The 26,025-nt window shown below is 39.9% G+C and overlaps 1 protein-coding gene and 1 long non-coding RNA gene across 5 annotated transcripts in view; one reads left to right on the top strand and one right to left on the bottom strand.

The window, feature by feature from the left end:
* Nucleotides 1-1,239: 1,239 nt before the first annotated feature.
* On the bottom strand, nucleotides 1,240-3,165 carry LOC112678328 (uncharacterized). The gene is made up of 3 exons (XR_003147509.3): nucleotides 3,026-3,165; nucleotides 2,763-2,850; nucleotides 1,240-1,336 (listed from the first exon to the last, which is right to left on the bottom strand). It is a non-coding gene; the product is annotated as an uncharacterized LOC112678328 (long non-coding RNA).
* Nucleotides 3,166-3,314: 149 nt separating this feature from the next.
* Nucleotides 3,315-26,025, top strand: part of TMPRSS12 (transmembrane serine protease 12) — a 29,718-nt gene continuing 7,007 nt past the window's right edge. For 2 of the 4 annotated variants that reach the window (XM_049102729.1, XM_049102730.1), the window contains exons 1-3: nucleotides 3,316-3,568; nucleotides 4,357-4,552; nucleotides 13,119-13,387. In XM_049102729.1, the coding sequence (XP_048958686.1) occupies nucleotides 3,373-3,568; nucleotides 4,357-4,552; nucleotides 13,119-13,387 (661 nt within the window). In that variant the 5' untranslated portion in view covers nucleotides 3,316-3,372. Of the gene's footprint in view, nucleotides 3,569-4,356; nucleotides 4,553-13,118; nucleotides 13,388-25,487; nucleotides 25,870-26,025 lie in introns of those variants that run through there. The other 2 variants (XM_035707165.2, XM_025477625.3) reach the window with 2 other exon arrangements.

Below are 26,025 nucleotides of genomic sequence, written 5' to 3'. Positions count from 1 at the left end.
CTGCAAAATGCAGAGGACATCCAGGAGCAGGACCTCTCCAGTTACTGGTCCACCCTGCATTTTTCAAGGCCCTTTCATGACTTGGCTACATTCTTTGATCAGAATATGTAAAAGAAATTTGTTAAATCTCTTGTTATCTGTCGCAGCAAGACCAGTCATTTGACCTACTTTCACAGCCATACCCAATCTGATCATCTCCCACGTCCCAGAAACACACCCCAACTGTGTTTCAAGGATCACCTTCCACTAAAATATCTGAGGAACAGGAAGTCTGTTTCGTGTCTGCCTGTGGGTCAGTTCAAGCTGCAACTTGTTTCACTCCAATATCGCCAGCCTCCCACCCACTGATTTCAGCACAGCCCTGCCGTGAACTCTTCCCTTTCCCTCGCGTTACCACCTGCAATAGCCTCCTTTGATTTAATGCTGCCAACCGGGACGACCTCGGAAAGATGATATGAGCAAGGCAGCTGGCCTGGCCTGGCTGTACCTTAATTCCCCGTCACATGACCACCCCCGAGACTACCGCAGCCCACACTGCTCCCTTGTTACTGAGGGGGTAGGGGAGCAGGTAACAGAAGCAACCTTCGGCACAGCTCAAGATTGCAATGACAAAAGAACTTAAAACCAAACATCAGACATCACTGTTCTTAAAAACCCTGGGTCAACCCCAGTGAAACCCTCATAGATCTTTTTTGGCTCCGGTCTGGCCTTCTGCCATGGGGCTGGGCTGCCTGCTTCTTTCCTCCCTCTTCCCGTTTCCTTTGCACACTGAAAAGTCTCTCTCCAATTATACTGAGCAGTCAACACCTTACCCGTAAATGGGAAGCAGGTTCCCAGCTTACTAGTGCATATCTAAAAACCATATTAAATGACTCCTCTAAAGGGAAGAAGGGCCACACATGTGGATTCTGGACTCAAAACAGAATCAAATCAAATACAAAACCAGAAAGAAGCCTGTAACTTATTCTCTTACATATCCTCATCAAAAATGGCTTCTCTTGGGACCCCTGGGTGGCTCAGCGGTTAAGCGTCTGCCTTTGGCTCAGGGCATGATCCCTGGTCTGGAATCGAGTCCTATGTCGGGCTCCTTGCAGGAAGCCTGTTTCTCCTTCTGCCTGTGTCTATGCCTTTCTCCCTGTGTCTCATGAATAAAATCTAATAATAATAATAAGGCTTCTCTTTTTCTATATAGAAAAACAGTAAAAAGAATAAAAAAATTACACACACACACACGCTACATTTTTATGACTGTGAGGGTTAATTTTATGTATCAACTTGACTTAAGTATGTCCAGATAGCTGGTAAAGTATTTCTGGCTGTGTCTCCGAGAGTGTTTCTGGAAGAGATTAGCATTAAATCAGTAGCCTGAGGTAAAGAAGATCTGCCCTCACCAGTGTACACAGGTGTCATTCAATACAGTCCGCTGAAGGCCCAAATAGAACAAAAAGGTGGAGGAAGGGTAAATCCTCCCTTTCACCTTGACTTGGGGCCTCCATCTCTCCCACTCTCCCACATCAGAGCTCCTGATTCTCAGCCCTTTGCTTTGGGACTGTCTGATACCACTGGTTTTCCTAGTTCTCCAGCTTACAGATGACATATCGTGGGACTTCTCAGCCTCCTTAACTGCATGAGCCAATTTCCATAATAAATATCTTGTAAGATATATTTCTACATATTCTACTGGTTCTATTTCTCAGGAGAAACATGCATGGATAAATATCCACGCTTTTGTTTATGCTGTCCCCTTACCCTAGCAGGTCTTCACTACATCTCCTTCCTCTTCTTGATCTTCCCCCACAATCTAGGCCCAGCTCACGACCCCCTCCTTAGGGGGTCCCCCCCCTTCCCAGACTGCCACAGCCCACACTAATCCCTTGTGTCTGAATTTGTATTGGGTGTCATGGTCTATTTCTTTGTTCCCCAGGTGGTTTTTCTCTGCTAGCCAAGTTATTTTTTTTTAAAGATTTGTTTATTTATTTATGATAGACAGAGACAGAGAGAGGCAGAGACACAAGAGGAGGGAGAAGCAGGCTCCATGCCAGGAGCCTGAAGCGGGACTTGATCCCGGGACTCCAGGATTGCACCCTGGGCCAAAGGCAGGTGCTAAACTGCTGAGCCACCCAGGGATCCCCTCTGCTAGACAAGTTACAATGTTCTCTGGATTAGAGGACCAGGTTTCGTTTCTTTTCTTTTCTTTCTTTCTTTTTTCTTTCTTTCTTTTTTTTCTTTTCTTTCTTCTTTCTCCTTTTCTTTTTCTTTCTTTTTTCTCTTTCTTTTCTTCTCTCTCTCTTTTCTTCTTTCTTTCTTCTTATTTATTTATTTATTTATTTATTTTTTTAGGGGCAATGGGGCAAAGGAAGAGGGAGAGAACCTTAGGCAGGCTCCACATCCAGCGCACAGCTGGATACAGGGCTCAATCTCATAACCCTGAGACCTGAGCAAAAAATGAGTTGGATGCTTAACAACTGAGCCACCCAGGCTCGTCAAAAGCACCAGGTCCTCACACCCTTCACACCTATCCTGTGACGGGATATTTATTTCAGTATGGGTTCACAGTGTGAGGTTAATACCTGCTTGTTGGGTGCACCAACCAACTGGAGCCACTTATCTGTGACCTCTCCCCACAGTGTTTCTGGAATGCCAAAGTGCATCTCAGGGGCTCTGAGATGGACCAAGAATAATTCATCTCTCAGACTAGGGACTGAAGGGGGGTGGGGGAGAGAGAGACAGAGAGAGACCGAGGAGACAGTGTGTGCTGTTACCACCAGTCATTGTTTGCCTTTAACTTTCCAGGTCCTTCAATTTGATCTTATCAGCTCACGCTGAGGTCATCGGTCGAAGACAAAACCACTACAACACAATCAAGAACGAGACAGATAGGACCTGTACCGGAATCTGGGTTCCCCAGTGCCTTTTTTTTTTTTTTTTTTGCCTGTCTTATCTCAGACCCCAACCTCTGCACTTGCTTTGTCTTCTGCTTCCTTCTCCCCTCCCAGCCTGCCCGCGTGGGTTTGCACGCCCTTACTTCTGGAAGCCTTCCGGACCCTCCAAGCTCAGCCCAGGGCCGCCGCACCCCACTCCCAGCACGACCGCCCCAACTGCGCCGAACGACCGTATGGATCCGGCCAATGAGCGAGCGCTCGGACGCCGGCGGGGCGCGGGGCTCCTCACCCGCATCTGTCCCGGGGGCGGACGCCCGCAGGCCACGCAGGTGAGGCCAGGTCGGCAGCGCCCCCAGCGGTCCCCACGCCTCGGGCCGCCCCCGCGTGCTTGGCCCACCTGCACGTACGCACGCACGCACACGCACGCACGCACGCATGCGCCGCCTCCTAGGCCGTGCGTGCCGCCATCTTGCCCACCGGAAGTTCCAAGATGGGGCTGCGGCTCCTGAGCGCCGCGCTGCTCTTCGTGGGGAGCGCTCTCCCCTACTCCGGACACGACTGGCTCTCCGAGCGGACGGGGCGCCGCTCCTGGCGGGAGCAGGCCGGTGCCCCGGGCTGGCGTAGGGCCCGGCAAGGGAGGTGGAAGGCGCTGCAGGCCCCGGAGGACGGAGCGGCGGCCGCAGAGGGCAGTATCGGTTCAGTCCCGCCTTTGCACAGCGCCCGCGTGTGTTCTTCCCCCGTGTGGTCGCGTTTGAGTCGGGGTCCCTCCTTTTCTGCTTTTCCCTCTGCCTCCAAAATGTACAGACCCAAGCGGCCCCGTTGATGACGACAGTGTAGTGGTCCTGGCAGGAACACCGTATGCTTGTGGAGCTCGGCCTTGTATGCTCAGACTGTTCTGAGGCTCGTCATTCCCATTTTAAAGACTAAAAATTCAGTGGAATCGGGGCGCCTGAGGGGCCCGCTCAGTGGTTGACCGTCTGTCTTCCCCTCAGGGCGTGACCCCGGGGTCCCTGGATCGAGCCCCGCGTCGGGCGGGGAGCCTGCATCTCCCTCTGCCTGTGCCTCTGCCTCTCTCTGTGTCTCTCGTGAATAAATAATTAGAATTTATTTATTATTTATTTAAAGTAAATAAATAAATAATAGGGATCCCTAGGTGGCGCAGCGGTTTGGCGCCTGCCTTTGGCCCAGGGCGCGATCCTGGAGACCCGGGATCGAATCCCACATCAGGCTCCCAGTGCATGGAGCCTGCTTCTCCCTCTGCCTATGTCTCTGCTTCTCTCTCTCTCTGTGTGTGACTATCATAAATAAATAAAAATTAAAAAAATAAATAAATAAATAAATAAATAAATAATAAATAGGAATTTAAAATAAGTAAATAGGAATTTAAAAGATTATATTATATATTAGTATGTTAAGATTAGGAATACATATCATTAGCTGTTCAGTGCAAATAATATATGATTTTTGTTTTTAGGTTGCGGAATAGCGCCACTTGCAGATGCATTGAAGGGGTCTCGGATAGTAGGGGGCACAGCAGCTCAAATTGGTGCATGGCCGTGGGTAGTTAGCCTGCAGATTCAGTCGGGAAGAATTCTTGCTCACATATGTGGGGGAAGCTTAGTGAAAAATAACTGGGTCCTCACAGCTGCCCACTGTACTAAGGACACTAGGTATGTATTCAGAGCACAAGTCCTCTATTTTATTTCCTCGGGGGATATTTTCAAGCGGCAGAGGACCCTTTGACCTCAGCCGTGCTCAGTTACGCTGTGTGTTTACCAGTAGCCATAAGGCTTTACACCAGCACACGGTTTTGTTGGAATGAGAACTATAAATCAGAGGTCAACACACTTTCTAGAAATAGTAAAAATTTTAAGGACTCTCTCACAGCTATTCAGCTCTGTCACTATAGAACCAAAGTGGCCATAGCTAATATAATTGAATAAGTATGCCGTGATCCAATAAAACTTTATGAACACTGAAATTGGAACAAAATACTTTTTTTAAAAAATTTTGTTCCCTACCCCCCCCCCCCCCAACCATCTACAAGTATAAAAAAACAATCTTTTTGCTTGTGGGCTATGCAAAAAATAGGAGCTAAGTCAGATTTGGTCTCTGGTTGCAATTTGTCAGACTGTGCTTTAAATAATGGCAGTTGTCTTTTAGCTTTTAAAACTATTATATTGTAACTCTGTGTTTGCCTTTCTCACTATTGGATCATGAGTTTTTTGAGGGTTTTTAAAAAATTTTTTATTTACTTATTTATTTGAAAGAAAGTAGGGTACCTGGGTGGCTCAGTCTGTTAAGCATCTGTCTTTGGCTCCGGTCATGGTCCCGGGGTCCTGGGATGCAGCCCTGCATCAGGCTCCCTGCTTGGTGGGGAGCCTGCTTCTCCCTCTCCCACTCCCCTTGCTTGTGCCTTCTCTCCCTCTGTCAAATAAATAAATAAATAAGATATTTAAAAGGAAAGAAGGAAGAAAGCAAGCAAGCATGAGGGAAGGTGGGCAGAGGGGAAAACAGACTCCCCACTGAATGGGAGACCAATGAGGGCTCCATCCCAAGATCCTAAGATCTCATGACCTGCGCCCAAGACAGACACTTAATCAGCTGAGCCACCCAGTGCCCCTGAATCATGAGCTTTTTTTTAAAAAGGGCTATGTATTTTATTTTGTATTCCTTGGACTAATATAGGACTTGGCCTACTTAATAGAAGACATAATAAATGTTTATTGTATGGATAATGTCAGTCTTAGAGAAATAGGATTTACCACAGAATAGAACTCTGATCCGGGCAGCGCAGGTGGCTCAGGGGTTGAGCATCTGCCTTCGGCTTGGGTGGTGATCCCGGGGTCCTGGGATCAAGTCCTGCATCAGGCTCCCTGCAGGGAGCCTGCTTCTCTGCCTGTGTCTCTGCCTCTCTGTGTGTGTCTCTCATGAATAAATAAATAAAATCTTTAAAAAAAAAAAAAAAAGAATTCTCTGATCCTCCTAACCATTCAGTATGAAGCTCTATGAAAAATCCTTTGGGAAGCCATAGTACTGTCCTATAATATCCCTTTAGAATTTAATTTTTAAGAGAACAGCTCTCTTGGTGAAGAATGAAAAGTCTATAAGAGGAACTAACACCCTCAAAATTCAATTGAGGGCAACTGACCTGATAGGGTATGTAAGGTTTTAATCTGTATACTTTTTTTTTTTTTTTTTTTTTTTTTTTTAAAGAAAGCTCTGTGCCCAACATGGGGCTTGAACTCATGACCCTGAGACCAAGAGCCTCCCACATGCTCTACCAATTGAGGCAGCCAAGCACTCCTGTATACTACATTTTTGAAAGATGCATTTCAGTTCCATAAATTGACCTCTGAAGAATAGAGGTAGAAAAATAGTAAGATATTAAGGTAAACAAAGGGTATAGAAAGAGATGTAAAAATAAAAGTTTCAGAGTTAGGAATCAATTCTGTTCTTTCAGGGGTGTTTTACAATACGATGCTTTATAAAATGCTATCTTAACTTCTTATTTTTTTATTAAGTAGGGTCCGTGCCCAACATGGGGCTTGAACTCATGACCCCAAAATCAAGAGTCCCATGCTCCTCTGAGCCAACCAGGCTCCCCTAACATGCTATCTTTAAAAACTGCTTTCAGACCTTAAATTGATGGAGGAAAGGTCTGATATGGTTTGAAGATTCTTGGAAAAGCTCTTCTTGCCTATTAAGTCCTGATGTTGTCCTTTTACTGGTCTAGTCCTTTGACACGGTAGGAAAAACAATGAATTTGGATTGAGGAGACCTGTATCCTAGTCTTCCCTGACACTCTGGTGCTGTGACTTTTTGGTGCTGTGACTTTAAGGAAGGTCTCAAAACCTGCAAGACCGGGGAAGGGGGGGTGCGGGCAGCCCCGGTGGCTCAGCGGTTTGGCGCTGCCTGCAGCCTGGGGTGTGATCCTGGAGACCCGGGATTGAGTCCCACATCGGGCTCCCTGCATGGAGCCTGCTTCTCCCTCTGCCTATGTCTCTGTCTCTCTCTGTGTGTCTATGAATAAATAAATAAAATCTTAAAAAAAAAAAAAAAAAACAGACCTGCAAGATGTATGACCTTGGTCAAATAATATAGTTTTGTTATATTGTCATAGAATCTTAGAGTTAAAAGAGGCATTTTAAAGTCGGATCAAGCCTCTGTCCTGTATATGAATCCTTACAAGAGTGAAGTTAGGGGTCGTCTAGTCTGAAATAATTGTTGCTTCAATTTACTAAGCCAGGCATTTGTTTTTCATACATAATTTTCACTAATCTTCACAACCACTCTGCTGTAGGGAGGCTCTGAGACAAATACCTTGCTCATGGCTGGAGAACAATAAAATTGGGGATCAAATCCAGGTTTGCCAGAATGAAACCCCACACATAACCATAACATAACACGTGGCTCTCTACTTGAGGCATCTCATGTGATGATGGACTGCTACCTTGGAAAGAATCTCATTTCATTTTCGGACAGCTTTAATTCTTAGAGAGCTTTTCTTATGTTGAAATAAGTGTCTTGGTTTTTTTTATCTGCTTTCTGAACCCATATATATTCAACCCAATTAGCCTTCCAGGCATTTGAAGATAATGTTCATATTCCACTTAACATTTCTCAAGACTAAATCTTACTGACGTCTTTACTCCTTTACTCAACATTTACTGGATGTAAATGTACGTTATATGCTAGGGACTGGGCTAGGTGCTGAGGCAGTGGACATTACTGAGGTATATTCTCTACTTTTCAGGAGTGTCCTGTGAGAGAACTAACTTTGCCACATTCTATTCCAGCCCCCCCCTTATTTCCTAAACCTTGCACCATCAATTATCCCTTATTCCTTCTTAGAACAACCATTTATTCAAAGACTTGCTCTGAGATTAGGTACTAAGGATGTTAAATATAATTATATATGTATATATAAATTATATATGTATATATATATTTATATAAATATATAAATAAATATGTATATATAAATTATATTTATATATAATTATAAATTATATAATTATAATTTTTTTACACAAAAAGCCCCGGGGCGCCTGGTTGGCTCAGTCAGTTAAGCATCTACCTTCAGCTCAAGTCATGATCCCAGGGACCTGCAATTGAGCCCCAAGTTGGGCTCGCTGCTCAGCAGTCTGTTTGTCCCTCTCCATCTGCCCCTCTAACTGCTTGTACTAATAAAGTCTTAAAAAAAAATTAAAAGCCTACCAGTAACTGTCTGAGATAGCTATTATCATCTCTGTTTTATACTTGAGGAATCCAGAGATGAGGAAAATTTAGTAACTTGCCTGAGATCATACCACTGTTAAGTAGCAGCCCCCTGACCTAAACCCAGTTCTTAAACGTGTGCTGTTGCATTATACCTCATTTTCTCTAGTATTTTTCAGTCTTCTCTCTGGTTTCTTCCCTACAACCCTCAAACATGTTTAGGTCATTCCATTGTTGTTATTGTTAAGATTTTATTTATTTATTCATGACAGAGACACAGGCAGAGGGAGAAGCAGGCACCTTGCAGGGATCCTGAGTCTCCAGGATCACACCCGGGGCCTTCAGCCCGCGCTAAACTGCTGGGCCACTGGGGCTGCCTTCCATTGTTATTTAAAAGCCCAAGCAATCTATTTGTGAACCCTACCTATTTCTGTACCTCCCTTCGTGGTTGGACTCTCTTTGAGAGGCTCCCTTTTGCTTCATTTGCATTGACTCCTAAAATGCCAGTTGCAGCCTGATTTCTATGGTCAAAACCCACTATTAAAGATCCACCTCAGTGGGGATCCCTGGGTGACTCAACAGCTTAGTGCCTGCCTTCAGCCGAGGGTGTGATCTTGGGGCCCCGGGACTGACTCCCATGTCGGGGTCCCTGCATGGGGCCTGCTTCTCCCTCTGCCTGTGTCTCTGCCTCTCTCTCTCCCTCTGTGTCTCTCATAAATAAATAAAATCTCTAAAAAAAAGAGAGAGATCCACCTCCGTCCCAAATCCAATGACTTCTTAGTCCCCATCCAATTTGACCTTTATAATCTATGGTAAAGTTGACCAACACTGTTCTTGAAACTATCTCTTTTCTTCATTTCTAAGTCACCTCTCCCTTTTTAAAAAAAATCTCTCCTTTTCCTTGGTCAGTCTTTGTCATCATCTAAGTGGCAACATTCTCTAGAGTCCAACTCTTATCCTCTTGGCTTATCATCTCTGTACTCTTAGAGATGTCTCAGCAATCACCATGTGCTAGAAACTCCCAAGTCTCTCCAGCTGAGTTATATTTCTAGCTCCCCGCTATACATTTATACTGGAGTCAGTCTCAACCAATTGGAAGATGAATTTTAAAATCCTGTAATCTGGGCAGCCCTGGTGGCGCAGCGGTTTGACACCGCCTGCAACCTGGGGTGTGATCCTGGAGACCGGGGATCGAGTCCCACATCAGGCTCCCTGCGTGGAGCCTGCTTCTCCCTCTGCCTGTGTCTCTGCCCCTCTCTCTCTGTGTCTATGAATAAATAAATAAAATCTTTAAAAAAAGAAAATCCTGTAATCCTAAAAAATAATAATAATAAATAAATAATAAAAAATAAATAAAATCCTGTAATCCTGTTCCTTCTCTATTCTTTCAGATAATATCACCAAATAGCTCCATTGCCGACGAGTTAACTCACTGCACAATATCTCTTAAGTTTGTTTCTTCTATCTCAGTACTCCATACTGATTAGAAAAAGATTCAGAATATCAGTCTCCATATGCCTAGCTCATTGCTCATCACTTACACTAGTTACACTTACACTACTGTTATGATAACTATCCTAATGAGTGTGAAGGGTATCTCACTGTGGTTTTAATTTGCAATTCTCTAATGACTAGTGATGTTGAGCATCTTTCCATATGCTTATTGGCCATTTGTGTATCTTCTGTGAAGGAACATCTATTCAAATCCTTTGCCCATTTTTAACTAGGATTTTTGTTGAGATGTAGGAATCCTTTTTATATTCTTGATATTAAGTCTTATCAAATATATGATCTGAACATATTTTCTCTCATTCTGTGGGTTGTTTCACTTTTTTGATAATGTCCTTTGATGCATAAAAGTTTTCAGTTTTAAGGAAGTCCAATTTATTTATGGTTACTTGTATTTTTGGTGTATATCTAAGAAATCATTGCCAAATCCAATATCATGAAAGTTTTCTCCTGTGTTTTTTTTCCTGTGTTTTTTCTTCTAAGAGTTTTTTTTTTTTTTTTTACTTTTATATTTAGGCCTTTATCTACTTTGAGTTAATTTTTGCATATGGTGTAAGGAAAGTGTCCAGCTTCATTCTTTTGCATGCATATACAATTTGCTAGTACAATTGGTTGAAAAAGTCTGTCCTTTCCCCACTGAATTGTCTTGACACTTTTGTTGAAAATCAGTTGAGACAATATGCAAGGTATATTTCTGAGCTCTCTATTCTTTTTCGTTGGGGTGTATGTGTGTGTATGTGTATCTGCCAGTACTACAGTGTTTTGATTACTGTACATTTGCAGTAGTGTTTGTTTGTTTGTTTGCAGTAGTTTTGAAGTCTGGAAATGTAAGTCCTCCAACTACATTCTTCTTTCTCAAGATTATTTTGGCTATTTGGGGTCCCTTGATATTCTGTATGAATTTAGGATGGGTTTTTCTATTTCTTCAAAAAATACTGGGATTTTTATAAGGATTTTTTTTTTTGGATTTTTATAAGGATTGCATTGAATCTATAGATTGCCTTGGCTAGTATTGTCATCCTAACAATATTGTCTCCCAATTGGTGAACATGGGATCTTTCCATTTATTCATGTCTTCTTTATTTTTTTTTAAAGATTTTATTTATTTGTTCACGAGAGACACAAAGAGAGAGGCAGAGACATAGGCAGAGGGAGAAGCAGGCCTGCTGTGGGGAGGCCGACGCAGGACTCAATCCCAGGACCCTGGGATCATGACCTGAGCCAAAGGCAGATGCTCATTCACTGAGCCACCCGGGCATTCCTCATGTCTTCTTTGATTTCAGCAACGTTTTACAGTGTTCAATGTATACAGCCTTTTTTTAATCTCATGGACTGAATATAAATTAAGGAAGGAATATAAATTGAGTAAGTTTGGAAATGAAAAGAAAGATCATTTTTTTAAAGTATTTATTTATTCATGAGAGAGAGAGACAGAGGAAGAAGCAGGCTTCATGCAGGGAGCCCAACATGGGACTCGATCCTGGGCCAAAGTGCTAAACCGCTGAGCCACCTGGGCTGCCCGAAAGATCATTATTTCAAAGTAGCTTAAAGTAGTGATTTTTTTTTTTTATACAAAATAGAACTAGGGCTTTAAAATTTTTTGGTAGGCTTTCTAGAGGCCACCTAATTTACTTTTAAGAGAACTAAATATCTTCTATTTCCTTGGGAGAAATTCTAGGAAGTAGAATTGCAGAGTAAAATACAGTGAAACTTGGAGCACCTGAGTGGCTCAGTCGGTTGAGTGTCCAACTCCTGGTTTTGGCTCAGGTCATGATCTCAGGATCCTGGGATTGAGCCCTAAGTCAGGCTCTGTGCTCAACAGAGAGTCTGCTAGTAACTTTGTCTTCCTGCCCCTCTGCCCCTCCACCTGCTCTCTCTCTCAGATAAATAAATCTTTTTAAAAATACAATGCAACTTCTATAAACTATTGATACATGCTGCCAGGAAACTATTGATACATGCTGCCAGGATACCCGTCTATTTATACTTTCCACATGAGTAAGAGTTCCTTTGCTCTTGTGACTGTGTTTTTTTTTTTTTTAAAGATTTTATTCATTTATTCCCGAGAGACACAGAGAGAGAGAAGCAGAGACATAGGGAGAAGGAGAAGCAGGCTCCCTGTGGGGAGCCTGACATGAGACTCAATCTCAGGACCCCAGGATCACAACCTGATTCAAAGGCAGACACTCAACCACTGAGCCACCCAGGCACCCTTGTTTTTGTGACTGTTATCTGTCCTGAGCATTATTGTCAAATACACACACACATTCACCAGCTTTGCCAATTTGAAGGATGAAAAGGAATTTCAGCGTTTGTAAATAGCAATGTATAAAGTAAAAGATCCTCCTTCCTGATCCATTTCCAAATGTAACAACTATTAAATGCTTAAGGTTTTAATTGTTGATTTTGACCAACAAAAGAGTTTTTACTTTATTTATTGTTTTTTTTAGATTTTCAAGAATCCACTAGTTGCTTCCTGTTTTATATATGTAATGTTGTCATACTTTATTTTTTTGTTGTTGTTGTCATACTTTATTAAAAGTTCTTTCTCCTATCAATGCTATGTATTCATCAACATTTTCGTTCTAGTTTAATTTTTATAATTCTCATGCTAATATCCAAATATTCCATCTAAAACTTCAGAATTTACAAAAGTAAAAAAAAAAAAATAATAATTTACGAAAGTAGAGGGAATAGTTTAGTGAATTCCCATGTATCTATCACCCAACTTCAAGTTACCAGCTCATGTCTAATCTTATTTCATCTTTATCCTCACCAACTCCTTCCTTCAATTATTTTGAAGCAAATCACAGATATACCACTTAAAGTATTTCTAAAAGAAGACTTTAATTAAAAGTTTTATATTAAAAATTTTTTACATTTAAATACTTAATCAGTTTCAAGTTTATTTTACTGTTTAATGTTTTTCAGGTATTTAGTTTTATTTCACTTTTCAAACTAGTTAATTAGCTAGGTGTTCCAGGAGCACTTACCAAATAATTCATTCTTTGGTCAACTGGTAAAGAAGTGCTACCTTAAGGGATCCCTGGGTGGCACAGCGGTTTGGCGCCTGCCTTTGGCCCAGGGCGCGATCCTGGAGACCCGGGATCGAATCCCATGTCGGGCTCCCGGTGCATGGAGCCTGCTTCTCCCTCTGCCTGTGTCTCTGCCTCTCTCTCTCTCTCTGTGACTATCATAAGTAAATAAATAAAAATTAAAAAAAAAAAAAGAAGTGCTACCTTAATCATATGTTAAAATCTCATGTACTCCAGTCTTTTGTTTTTGTTTTGTTTTTTTTTTTTCCAGTCTGTTTTTGGACCTTCTATTCCACTGATCTTTTTTTCCTTTCCTACATCATCATATTTTGGTTTTTATTTGATGTGACTTTATGTACATGAAAGTAGGATTAAAGTTTTATTAATCTAAAATGAGAAAAACAAAAACTAGGAGATTAAGAATATTTACTCAGTTAAATAAATATTTGTAATAACATTTATTCTCTTTCAGAGATCCTTTAATGTGGAGAGCTGTGATTGGAACTAATAATATAAACGTGCATCATCCACACTCCAAGAAGATAAAAGTTAAGGCAATCATTATCCATCCAGGCTTCAATTTGGAAACTTTTGTAAATGATATTGCACTGTTTCATTTAAAAAAAGCAGTGAGATATAATGAGTATATCCAGCCTATTTGTCTACCTTTTGATATTTTCCAAAAACTGGACCAAAACACAAAGTGTTTTATAAGCGGCTGGGGAAGAACAGAAGAAGAAGGTAATTATAATCTGAATTTTATATATAGATTTTTTTCCTGATTATTGGAGAGGATGAACCCTTTTATATATTCATCTCTTTATATCATGAGTTTGAGCAATAGATCTTTATAAACCATTTAAAAGCAAGTGTCTTTTTTCTTATATTTTGTCTTGCTTTTAGGAAAGAGAAAATTATCTTCCAGAGCAGAAATAGAGATTTTCTCTGGCTATAATGCTAAGATACTTGAACCTCTAAACATTCTCAGAGAGAATGATGTTTCTAAGTGTTTTTATAGTTCCTGAAACTCAGAGGTGATAGAGCCAGCTCTGTAAGAGCATTGCTTATCTTAAGCTTATGGCTGTAAGGAATCAAATTTAATGTCCTTTTTATTTAATACCCTGTTTAATATCAAAGAGGTTGAGTGCTATATATTTTCTTTAGTGCACAAATGGGCACTAATTATCAATTAATTGAACTATCATGAACTATGAACACATAAATGTAGAAAATAGTCTCTGCCTCTGGTACTAACAAGAACTACCATTTGGGACCACTTACCATGTTTTTGGCCCTTCTAAATATATTATTGTATCTTCAAAATGTTCCTATTAGGGAGTTAATGTTAATTATTCCTATTTGAACGGATCAGGAATTATGGATCTTAGAGGTTGAGAAGCCAGGATGCAAATCCAGGTCTTCTTTATTCAAAAGCCTGAATAGCTAAGTACTACATTAAATATGAACTGTTCTTGAGGAAATCAAAGTCTAGTTAGCAATATATGAGATCAAGTGCTGAGACTCTTTTTTCTATTCCTCATAGAAACTAGCCATTTAAATATGAGTGGAGGGGCTCCTGGGTGGCTCAGTTTGTTGGGCCTCCAACTCTTGATTTCAGCTTGGATCATGATCATGGGATGGAGCCCCACACCAGGCTCCCCACTCAGCAGGGACTCTGCTTGAGATTCTTTCTCTTTCTCTTTCTTCCTTTGCCTTTTCCCCCACCACCCCAGGACGGATGAATAAATCTTTTTTAAAAATGTGTAGACTAGGGGCACATGGCTGTCTCAGTCAGAAGAGTATGCAACTCTTGATCTTGGGGTCATGAATTTGAGACCCACAATGGGTGCAGAGTTTACTTCAATAAATAAACTTTAAAAAAAACTTTTAAAATAATTAAATAAGTGTAGATTATTTAGCTATGATACAGATAACTCTATGAAAGATTTGTGAATTATTATTTTTCTTTTTTTCTTCTGTGAATACTGTTTAAACAAGTTAAGATAGTGGGACACCTGAGTGGCTCAGCGGTTGAGCAATGTCTGCCTTCGGCTTAGGGCATGATCCCGGGATCTGGGATTGAATCCCACATCAGGGCTCCTTGCAGGAGGCCTACTTCTCCCTCTGCCTGTGTCTCTGCCTCTCTCTCTTTCTTTCTCTCTCTCTCTTTCTCTGTGTCTCATGAATAGTTAAATAAAATCTTTAAAAAAAAAAAAACACAAGAAAGCGATGTGTAGGGAAAAGAGTATGGGCTTTAGAATCACAGACCTAAGTCTGAATCTCGGCCCTAGATTGTACTAGCTAAATGACCATGGGCAAGTTATAGACTCTTTAAAAACAATTAGAATAACATTGACCGGAACAGCTTCCATTTATTCAGGGCTAGGTACTTGATAAAATGCTAAGCACTTTAACCCGTTTCTCATTTAATGCCCCCAATAACACTATGAGAAATATTATGATGTGGATAAATAAACAGATTTGAAGAGGTTAAGTAAGCTGCCAAAGTCACACAGCTAAGTAAGGAGTGAAAATTCAATGCCAGGTTGGCCTGCCTCAAAACTCATGTGTTTCTATTATCATCTTTCACAATGTCATATATTTTTGTGATCTGCAAGATGAGAATAATAATACCTGTCAGCTGATTTAAGGATTAAGTTGGCTCTCTAGCAACATGGTAGATTCCATGCACACACCAACCTTCCCAGTGAAAACTATTAAGAGAGAAAATACATAGGTCAAGGACTGAGTGTGAAGACTGGAACTTACATAACTGAAGCATTGAAATTGGCTTTTATCTTGATGGTATTTGCCATAACACTGAATGTGAATTTTTGTGGTTTCGTGGGCCTTGAGAGGATTGAAGAACAAAGCCCGCTCAAGTGTGTGGGCAGAGATTCTCATGAAGCTGGAGCCAGAAGGCTATACTCTGGGAATGAGTCAGACTCATGACCCAGCATGTAGTTCATCTATACATAGTTCACTTTAAATATGATATGGGCAGGTTGAAAATAAAAGGATGGGGAAAGATATACCATGGCAACTTAATCAAAAGTGAACTGGACTGGGGAAAAAAAAAAAAGGCAGGAAAGGCTACACTAATATCAGATAAAGTAGAGGTAAGAACAAATAAAGCTAGGGGTCCCTGGGTGGCTCAGTGGTTTGGTGCCTGCCTTTGTCCCGGGGTGTGATCTTGGGGGTCCCAGGATCGAGTCCCACATCAGGCTCCCTGCGTGGAGCCTGCTTCTCTCTCTGCCTGTGTCTGTCTCTCATGAATAAATAAATAAAATCTTAAAAAAAAAAAAAAAAACTACTAGGGACAGTAAGGAACATAATAATAATGATATAAAAAAATCCACAAAAGAGACATAGCAATCTTATATGTGTATGCACCAAACACCAGAGATACAGTTTCTTAAAAACACACAAACATACATATATGACCCAGCAATCACACTCCTGCACATTTATTCCAGAGAAATGAAAACAGGTCCATACAAAAACCTGTTAACAAATGTTCATAAAAGCTTTATTTGTGATACCCAAAAGCTGGGAAAAACTAAATGTCCTTCCTTAATTAGATGAGTGACTAAACAAATTGTAGCATATCCTTAACATGGAATGATACTAAACAGTTAAAAATTATATGCATTATACATGCATCAACTTATTTTTTTTTAAAGATTTTATTTATTCATGAGAGACACAGGGAGAGAGAGGCAGAGACACAGGCAGAGGGAGAAGCAGGCTCCATGCAGGGAGCCCGATGTGGGACTCGATTCCAGGTCTCCAGGATCACGCCCCAGGCTGAAGGCCGTGCTAAACCGCTGAGCCACCTGGGCTGCCCCATGCATCAACTTAGATGGCATTATGCTGGGTGAAGAAAAGAGCCATTTTCAAAGGGCATGTACTGTATGATTCCATTTATATACCATTCTCAAGATGGCAAAATTACAGAGATGGAGAACTAATTACTGGATGCTAGGTGTAAGACGATTAGGTAGCCTGAGGAGATCTTTGTGATGGTTAAATAGTTCTATACCTTAATTGTGGAGGCAATTATAAGAATGTACACATACAATAAAGTGGCACAGATCTACACATACATTGTACCAATGTCAATTTCTTGATTTTGATATTGTATCTCTTCAGTTACACAGATGTAACCATTGCAGGAAATAGGATAACAAGTGCACTGTACCTCACTGTACTATCTTTGCAACTTCCTATGACTATAATTCTTTTGAAATAAAGTTGTTTTTTTTTTTAAACAAGATATAACCAAAGCATCCTCAACCTCCACCCCTACCTCCAGGATTTCTAGGAAAACTGCTTAATTGAAGGGGGAAAAGGTAGAAATTTTCCAAGAAAACGTAATTACAAATACCACTCAAATGGAGTTGTTTCCCCAAATCATTCTGAATAGAAAGATTCAAGCTTAGGATTTAGTTTAAATAAGTCATAGGCTGATAAGGTCTCTAGGTTCCTGAGAGGATCAAATACAAATCATTTGTACAGAAACTAAATTTCATCTAAGACCTCAAAAGAATTCCACCTGATAAAGTTTCAATGAAAATGGATTATAATTGTAAAAATTACTAAACACCAAAGCAAACAAGGCATTATGAGTGAGAGCAGAAACAGTAGACATCTAAATAAGACCCACAAAAATTTCAGATGTTGAGATCAAATAATAAAAAGTGTTTTAATGTATTATAAGAAATAAAGGAGATATGCTTAAAAATATGAATAAAGGGACGCCTGGGTGGCTCAGCGGTTGAGCATCTGCCTTTGGCTCAGGGCGTGATCCTGGAGTCCCAGGATCGAGTCCCACATCAGGCTCCCTGCATGGGGCCTGCTTCTCCTTCTGCCTGTGTCTCTGCCTCTCTCTCTCTCTGTCTCACATGAATAAATAAATAAAATCTTTTTTAAAAAATATGAATAAAAAGGAGCTATGAAAAAAAACTAAACAATTATAATAATTAAAAAATATAATAATTGAGGAGCACCTGGGTGGCTCAGTTAAGTGTCTGACTCTTGACTTTGGCTAAGGTCATGATCTCAAGGTTGTGAGATCAAGCCTATGTCAGGGTCCATGCTGGGCATAGAGCCTGCTTAAGATTCTCTCCCTCTGCCCTTCCCCCTCAGTTCATGTGTGTGCTCTCTCAAAAAAATTAATTAAAAAATACAATATTTGACATAAACTCAATGGACTAAATTAGTGCCAAGTCAGAAAATACTTAGGATTCCACAAATTAAAATCAACCAGATCTAGCTTACAAAGTTTACCAAACACATAAAGAGAAAAATCATAATAATGAAAGTCAACAGAAATAACAGATCCTCCAAGGATCTCAGATACTAATATTTTAGGTATAGAATACAAAATAAGTATATGTGAATTGTTTGAAGACATTAAAAAGTAGAATTAGAAATAAGCAATAGACTATCTAGAATGACCAGGCAGATTTAAAAGAGAACCAGGGGTGCCTGGGTGAGTTGGCACCCAGAGTTGGTGCCAAGAGTTGGTTAAGCATCCAACTCTTGATTTCAGCACGGGTCATGATCTCAGGGTTGTGAGATTCAGCCTTGTGTCAGGGTCCATGCTGGGTATGGAGCCTACTTGGGTTTCTCTCTCTCCCTCTCCTGTTGACCCTCCTCCAAAAGAGAACCAAATGGGATCTTTAAAAATGAAAAAAAAAGGGGGGGGGGGGCGGGGATTCCCTAGGTGGCTCAGTGGTTTGGCGCCAGCCTTCAGCCCAGGGCGTGATCCTGGGGTCCCAGGATTGGGTCTCCCATCAGGCTCCCTGCACGGAGCCTGCTTCTCCCTCTGCCTGTGTCTCTGCCTCTCTCTCTGTGTGTCTCAAATAAATAAATAAATAAATAAATAAATAAAAAATAAAAATAAAAACGAAAAAATGTAACTGCTAAAGTTTGTAACTCACTGGACAAATTAATCAGACTCAGCTGAAGAGAAAATTTGTGAGCTAGAAGATATACCTGAAGAAATTGCCTAGACTGGCACAGAGGAAATAAAAGATTATGACAGTAAAGTATAAGAAGGATGGAATAAAAAAAAAAAAGATGGAATAAGAAAGTCAAATATACATCTAATGAGAATGTTAGAAAGAATGAATGAAGAGAATAGAGGAGAGGCAATATTGAATGGATGTGGGTTGAAATTTTTCTATAACTGATGGAAGACATGAATCCAGATATCCATGAACTGAAACAAAATATAATTCCTTTTCATACATTGTAAGGAAGTTGCAGAACAAAAACAAGAGATCTCGATACAGCCAGGGGAAAAAAAAAAAAAAAAAAAAGTCCTTACAAAATAACTACAGGTTAGCCTTCAGAAAACTTGAAAGCAATAATGACAGTCAAAAATACAATGAAATATCATATCATGGTCAAAATACTGAGAGAAGGGACGCTTGGGTGGCTCTGCGGTTGAGCGTCTGCCTTCAGATCAGTGCGTGATCCTGGAGACCCGGAATCGAGTCCCACATTGGGCTCCCTGCATGAGCCTGCTTCTCCCTCTGCCTGTGTCTCTGCCTCTCTCTCTCTCTGCCTCTCATGAATAAATAAATAAAATCTTTAAAAAAAATACTGAGAGAAAATAAATAAACCTGTAATTATGTATCCAAGTAAACTATCATTGGAGAATAAGAGTGAACTAAAACTGAGTTTACCACCAGTAATCTTTCACCAAAGGAAATAAATGCGTCAGAAAGGAGAATGATGCCACAAAGGAGGTATGTAATGCAGAAGTGAGCAAAAAAATAGATAACTATATAGGTAAATATAAATAAATACTGTATACAACAGTGGTTCTCACCTAGGGACAATTTTGTCCCCACAGGACATTTGGTACTGTCTGGAGAAAATTTTGTTACTACTGGGCAGGCTGTAAGTAGGTTACTGGCATCTTGGTAGAAGTCAGGAATACTGCTCATCATCCTTCAGTGCACAGGATAGTCCTCTCACCTTTCACAACAAAGAATTATCTGGTCTATAATGTCAATAGTGCAATGTCAATATAATGTATAATTCATGGAATTAAAAAAAAGATACCTAAATATTGGGGGGAAAGCCTGTATTTCAGAATGGATCAGAGTTAAAGTAGTCTCAGTATATTATTATTCAGAAGTGTTAAGATACTAATTAATATTTGGGATCCCTGGGTGGCGCAGCGGTTTGGCGCCTGCCTTTGGCCCAGGGCGCGATCCTGGAGACCCGGGATCGAATCCCACGTCGGGCTCCCGGTGCATGGAGCCAGCTTCTCCCTCTGCCTATGTCTCTGCCTCTCTCTCTCTCTCTCTCTCTCTCTGTGACTATCATAAATAAATAAAAAATAAAATAAAAAAAATATTAGATTTAAGCATGATTGGTCAAATTTGAATAATAGAAATAGAGGATATAAAACTTGGAATAAGTAACATGGAATAAGAAAATAAAGACAAAATCTTAAGAAAGGAGAAATCAGCTTAGGAAAAGAGAAAAATAGAAAGCATAAAATAAGACAGTAGAAACAAGCCTAAATATATTCATAATCACAATAAATGTTAATGGACCAAACCACTAGTTAAAAGACAGATAATCAGATTAGGGAGTAGGAGATCCAGCTTACCTCGAGGGATACCTAAAATGTAAGGATATGGAAGGATTGAAATAAGACAATAGTAAATATATCAAGTAAAATTAAAAGAAAGCTAGTATCACTATACAAATTGTTGGCAAAATAGACTTTAAGGCAAAAGAGTTAGGGATAAAGAAGGTCATTTTTATTTAGAAAAGCTTCAACTCACCAAGAAGCTAGAACAATTCTGGACTTCTGAGCCTAATAAATAGGACCCAGATAATATTAAGGAAAAATAGAATTGTACGACAAATGTTAGAACTCCTTTATGATAGTAGAGAATACAACTATTTTTATTCTTACCAAATCAAACAGATGAAAACTTAGTAAAGATTTGGGATATTTGCGCAACATAATTAGCCAGCTTGATTTAATAGCCAAATCCATGCACTCAAAAATTCAGAGGCTTTTATCTTCTTAAGTGCAGGTGGAATCTTTATAAAAATTGACCACTTGGGGCACCTGGGTGGCTCAGTTGGTTAAGTGTCCAACTCTTGGTTTTCAGCTCACGTTATGATCCCAAAGGTTGTGAGATCAAGCCCCACAAGTCAGGCTCCTCACTCAGCAAGGAGTAGGCTTGAAGATTCTCTTCCTCTACCCCTCCCCCCCACTTACATGCACATCTTCTCTCTCTCAAATAAATCTTTTTTTTTTTTTTAAATTGACCACTTATTAGGCCATAAAGCAAAACTCAAAGTTCAAAGGATAGGTAATGTACAAAGTATGAAATCTGATTATGATTAAGTTACAAACAATAAAAGGAATGGGAATTTTGGTTGTGATGGCATGGGGAAGTCGGCAAATCCTCTTCTCCCAAATAAATGTAAACTGAACAAAATTGTCAAAACCAACCATTTCAGGGTCCTGGAAACCAACCAAAGAACACGACAAATTGAGAAATATTTGTTTATTATAAACAACTATAAATTGGAGTTAAAAGAGGAATTTTTGGTTTTCTTGCTTTTGGGTGCTCGCAACTCCCTTCTCAGATCAGTCAGTGAGTGCAGTAGTTTTACCTAGGCCGTGAAGAACAGAATCTTGTTGCCAGAGGATATGAACTCTATTTGGAAAAGCAGTTGAAAATCCAGGATAGCATCATTATCAATAAAAGTAATGAACTCAGCAGCAAGATACAAATGGGGAAAATCCACAACTCTACTGGCCTGGGATCATAGTCGTAGATATAGCCGGCAATAGCAGTGAGAAATTTGACAGAAAAATCCCAGAAATGAGAGAGCTGTAGACTGGCTCAGTAAGCTCTCCAAACATTCTTGCCTTACTGGGAAACCATACATGTGTGGAGAAAATTCGAGAAAACTCACAAAAAAAGTGGAAGTCAAGGTAGATTTGAAAACTGACTGGGGATGCCTGGGTGGCTCAGTTAAGTGTCCGACTCTTGATTTGGCTCAAGTCATGATCTCAGGGTCATGAGATTGAGCCCTGTGTCAGGCTCTGTGCTGACACCGAATCTATCAAGAGTAGTATAAATAGAATTCAACATAATCAAGATGAGTTTATCCAAGGAATTTAAGGATGGTTTCATGTTAGAGTCTCTTTATGTAGTTGACCTCATTAACTGATCAAAGGGTTTTTTTTTTTTAAAGATTTTATTTATTCATGAGAGACACAGAGAGAAAAAGGCAGAGACACAGGCAGAGACACAGGCAAAGGGAGAAGCAGGCTCCATGCAGGGAGCCCGATGTGGGACTCCATCCTGTGACTCCAGGATCACGCCCTGAGCCAAAGGGAGATGCTCAATCACTGAGCCAACCAGGCGTCCCTGACCAAAGGATTTTTTTAAAAAACATGATTATCCCAATAGGTACGGAAGAAGCCCTGTTAAAAACACAACAGTCAAAAAACAAAACAAAACAGTCAAGGGACCCCTGGGGGGCCCAGTGGTTGAGCGTCTGCCTTTGGCTTAGGTCGTGATCCTGGGGTCCTGGGATCGAGTCCCACATTAGTCTCCCTTCAGAGAACCTGCTTTTCCCTTTACCTATGTCTCTGCCTCTGTCTGTGTGTCTTTCATGAATAAATAAATCTTAAAAAACAAACATAACAATCGAGAGGTGGAAGTGAACTTCCAGAACCTGAGTAAGGTTATCAACCTCTGGACTACAGAACATCATTATTACAGAAAAACATTTCTTTTAAAATCAGGAACAACTTTCTCCACCATCACTACTGTCATCAATATTATAGTAGAGATTCTACCATGTGTAGTAACACTGGAAAAAGATGCAAAAACATGTATGACTTAGGTAATAATAAAAGAGTCATTATTCACAGGTGATGTGACCATCTGCATTAATAAAGAATCTATAAGACACTGGAATTAATAGTCAAGTAAAATGTCCAGATATAAAACCAAAATACCAAAATCTATTTCATTTTTATACACTCTCAATAGTTAGGAAATGTAATTTTCAAAGTTAACAGATGTCACACCCATGAGGATATCTATAGTCAAAAGTTAGAAACAAGTGTTGACAAGGATGTGAAGAAAGTGGAACACTTATTCATTGCCGGTGGGAATATAAAATGGAATACAGCTTGGTAGTTCCTCAAAGTTTTATTTTTCTTCTTTTTTTTCAAAGTTTTAAATATATAGTTACCATATGACTCAGAAATTCCACTCCTAGGGCAGCCCGGGTGGCTCAGCAGTTTAGCACCTGCCTTCGACCCAGGGCATGATCCTCAAGTCCCAGGATCGGGCCCCACGTTGGGCTTCCTGCATGGAGCCTGCTTCCCCCTCTGCCTGCCTGTGTCTCTGCCTCTCTCTCTCTCTCTCTCTCTCATGAATAAATAAATACAATCTTAAAAAAAAAAAAAAGAAATTCCACTCCTAGGTATATACCCAAGAGAAATGAAAACATGTCCACACAAAAACCTGTACTCAAATGCTCATAGCAGCACTATTCAAAATAGAAAACGAAAACGAACAAAACACCTAAAGATCTATCAATGGATAAATGGATAAACAAAAAGGAATATATTCATACAATGGATATTATCTAGCCATTAAAAGAAACAAAGCACTGATTCATGCTACAACATTATGCTAAGTTAAATAAGGTCAACATAAAAGCCCACATATTGTATGATCCTATTTATATGATGAGATGTCCAGAATGAGCAAATCATAGAGACAGAAAGTAATTTAAAGGAATTAAACTATAAACAATGAAATTAAACTATAAACCAATAACAAAAAGATACCTGGCAAATCCAAAAATACTTGGAGATTAAACATGAATTAGTTAATAGTACTGTACCAGTGTTAAATTTCTTGATCTTTTTTTTTTTTTTTGATGGTCCTGATCTTAATAAATGTACTGTGGTTATGTAAGAAAATGTCCTTGTTCTTAAGAAATACACACAAAAGTATTTAAGGATTTAGGAGCACATTGTCTGCCATTCACTCTCAAATGATTCAGAAAAATTTATATACACACACACAATACAAATGATAATGCAAGTGTGACGAAAGTAAACAATTGTTGAATTGTTGAAACAATTGTTGAAACATTGTGACAAAGTAAACATTTGTCACAATACAAATGATAATGCAAGTGTGACGAAAGTAAACAATTGTTGAATTTGACAGTTCCTTGTACTACTCCTGGTACTTCTCTATTATTTTGAAATTATATCTAAATCAAAAGTTGCCAAAATAAATACAGGGGCACCTGGGTAGCTTGGTCAGTTAAGCATCCAACTCTTGATTTTGGTTCAAGTCATGACCTCAGGGTAGTGAGATGGAGCCCCAGGTCAGGCTGTGTGCTCAGTGTGGAGTCTGCATGAGGTTCTTTCTCTCCCTCTCTCTCTCTCTCCCCCTTGCCCCTCTAAAATACACATACATACATAAATCTATCTTTTTAAAATAACAACAGATGAAACAAAAATACTAAAGAATCTATAGGAGGTTGGCATATGGCTGTTTACTGAGAAATTCTTTCATATTTGCTTTAGTTTTCAAATTTTTCAAAATAGAATGTTGAAGAAAGTTAATAAAAGTTAATGTTTACAATAATACCAAACTGATTATGTAGCTAAAACCAAATCTAACAAAAGATAGCAGGCCTTTTATGGAAAAGATCCTAAAACATTTTTGAGACACTAAAGAATACCTAAGTAAATGGAATGGTATAACTTTATGCTTGAATAGAACAACTCAATGTCATAAAGGTGTCAATTCTATCTGAAACATTGAAAACAAAACAAAAACAGAAACAAGGAATGATAAACCCTAACATGAGTTTTGAGAGAATTAAAAAGCTCATTCTAAAAGACCCAAGCATAGCCAAGACACTCCTCCAAAAGAAAAATATGTTGGAGGAGTTGCCATCCAGAAATCGAGGTTTATTTTAAAGCTATACTAATTAGTCTCTGTTATATTCTAAGTGACCAGGGAACAGAAAAGAAAACCAGACATCTGTTTCTCAGCTCTCTGTCTCATTCACTTTGAAAATCTCTAGTTATTTTTAAGAGCTCTACACCAATACGGTATTGGTATTGGTATTGTTCAGATGTGTAAATTGGGTGGTAGGTTCACAGGTGTTCATTATTACAGCCTATAACTTCTATGTTATAAATATTTGTTTATATATGCAGCCAATATTACCTTAATTATTTTTAAATAAAGGGCAGAAATGTGGCTGGCCTCTGAGAAGCCTCTGAGAATGCATGCCATTAGGGCATATTTTATTTCTATTTCCTGTGCCTATTCTTTCTGCATATAGATTATTTTCTCAGGCTGCCTGTCATCATAAAGTTGAAGTTTGGCTGCAGGCTGCTTTGAACTTAAAACTAAGCAGTCATGTGACGATAGTGGAAAAGGTTTTCCTCCAGCAGCTACAGTTAAAACAGTGCTAGGGAAGCAGTCCAACTGGCTAGATTTATATTTAATATAATACAATATGTATTCCTAGACCAGTCAGTGTCCTAGGAGAATGGAATGGAATAGTTCTAGGAATGGAATAGTTAGGTCATCTGCCCACCTACAGCCAAGGGGACAATGGGGAAGGATGCAGGGCACACAAAATACTCAAGTACCATATGTGACAACAGCAACTCGGAGACAGGCTGATAAGATCAGATGCTGCTGTTACAGAAGCTTCTCTATGGATAAATCTTACAATAATCTGTCCTTTAATAGTTCCTGAAGTGTTAACCTTTATTTTCCTATTTTTTCCATAGCAAAGAACCAGTTATGTCCAGGAAATAACAGAGAAGTTAAGGGAGTATATGAACAAAAATCTGCTTCATTTGCAATGTAGACCATCCTTCAAGACTTAGCATTCGGAAAATTTAATAAAAATTATTCACAACTTACACCCTGAGACTAATCTCAGCATTTACCTCCTTGGCCCTTGACAATTTTTAAATAGCCTTGTTTTGTGAAAAGTATAGATCCTGGGCAGCCCCGGTGGCTCAGCAGTTTAGTGCTGCCTTCGGCCCAGGGTGTGATCCTGGAGACCTGGGATCGAGGCCCAAGTCAGGCTCCCTGCATGGAGCCTGCTTTTCCCTCTGCCTGTGTCTCTGCCTCTCTCTGTGTGTCTGTCATGAATAAATAAATAAAATCTTAAAAAAAAAAAAAAGTATAGATTCTTGGGACACCTGAATGGCACAGTTGACTGGGCATCCAATTCCTGGTTTCCACTGGGCTCATGAGCTCAGGGCTGTGAGATCAAGCCCCACGTGGGGCTCTGCGCTCAGCAGGAAATAGGCTTGAGAT

The sequence above is a fragment of the Canis lupus genome, chromosome 27 (assembly GCF_003254725.2).
Source record: "Canis lupus dingo isolate Sandy chromosome 27, ASM325472v2, whole genome shotgun sequence".
Classification (NCBI taxonomy): Eukaryota; Metazoa; Chordata; class Mammalia; order Carnivora; family Canidae; genus Canis; species Canis lupus.
Note: the sequence above shows the minus strand (reverse complement) of the source record. Positions and strands in the feature narration are given on the sequence as shown.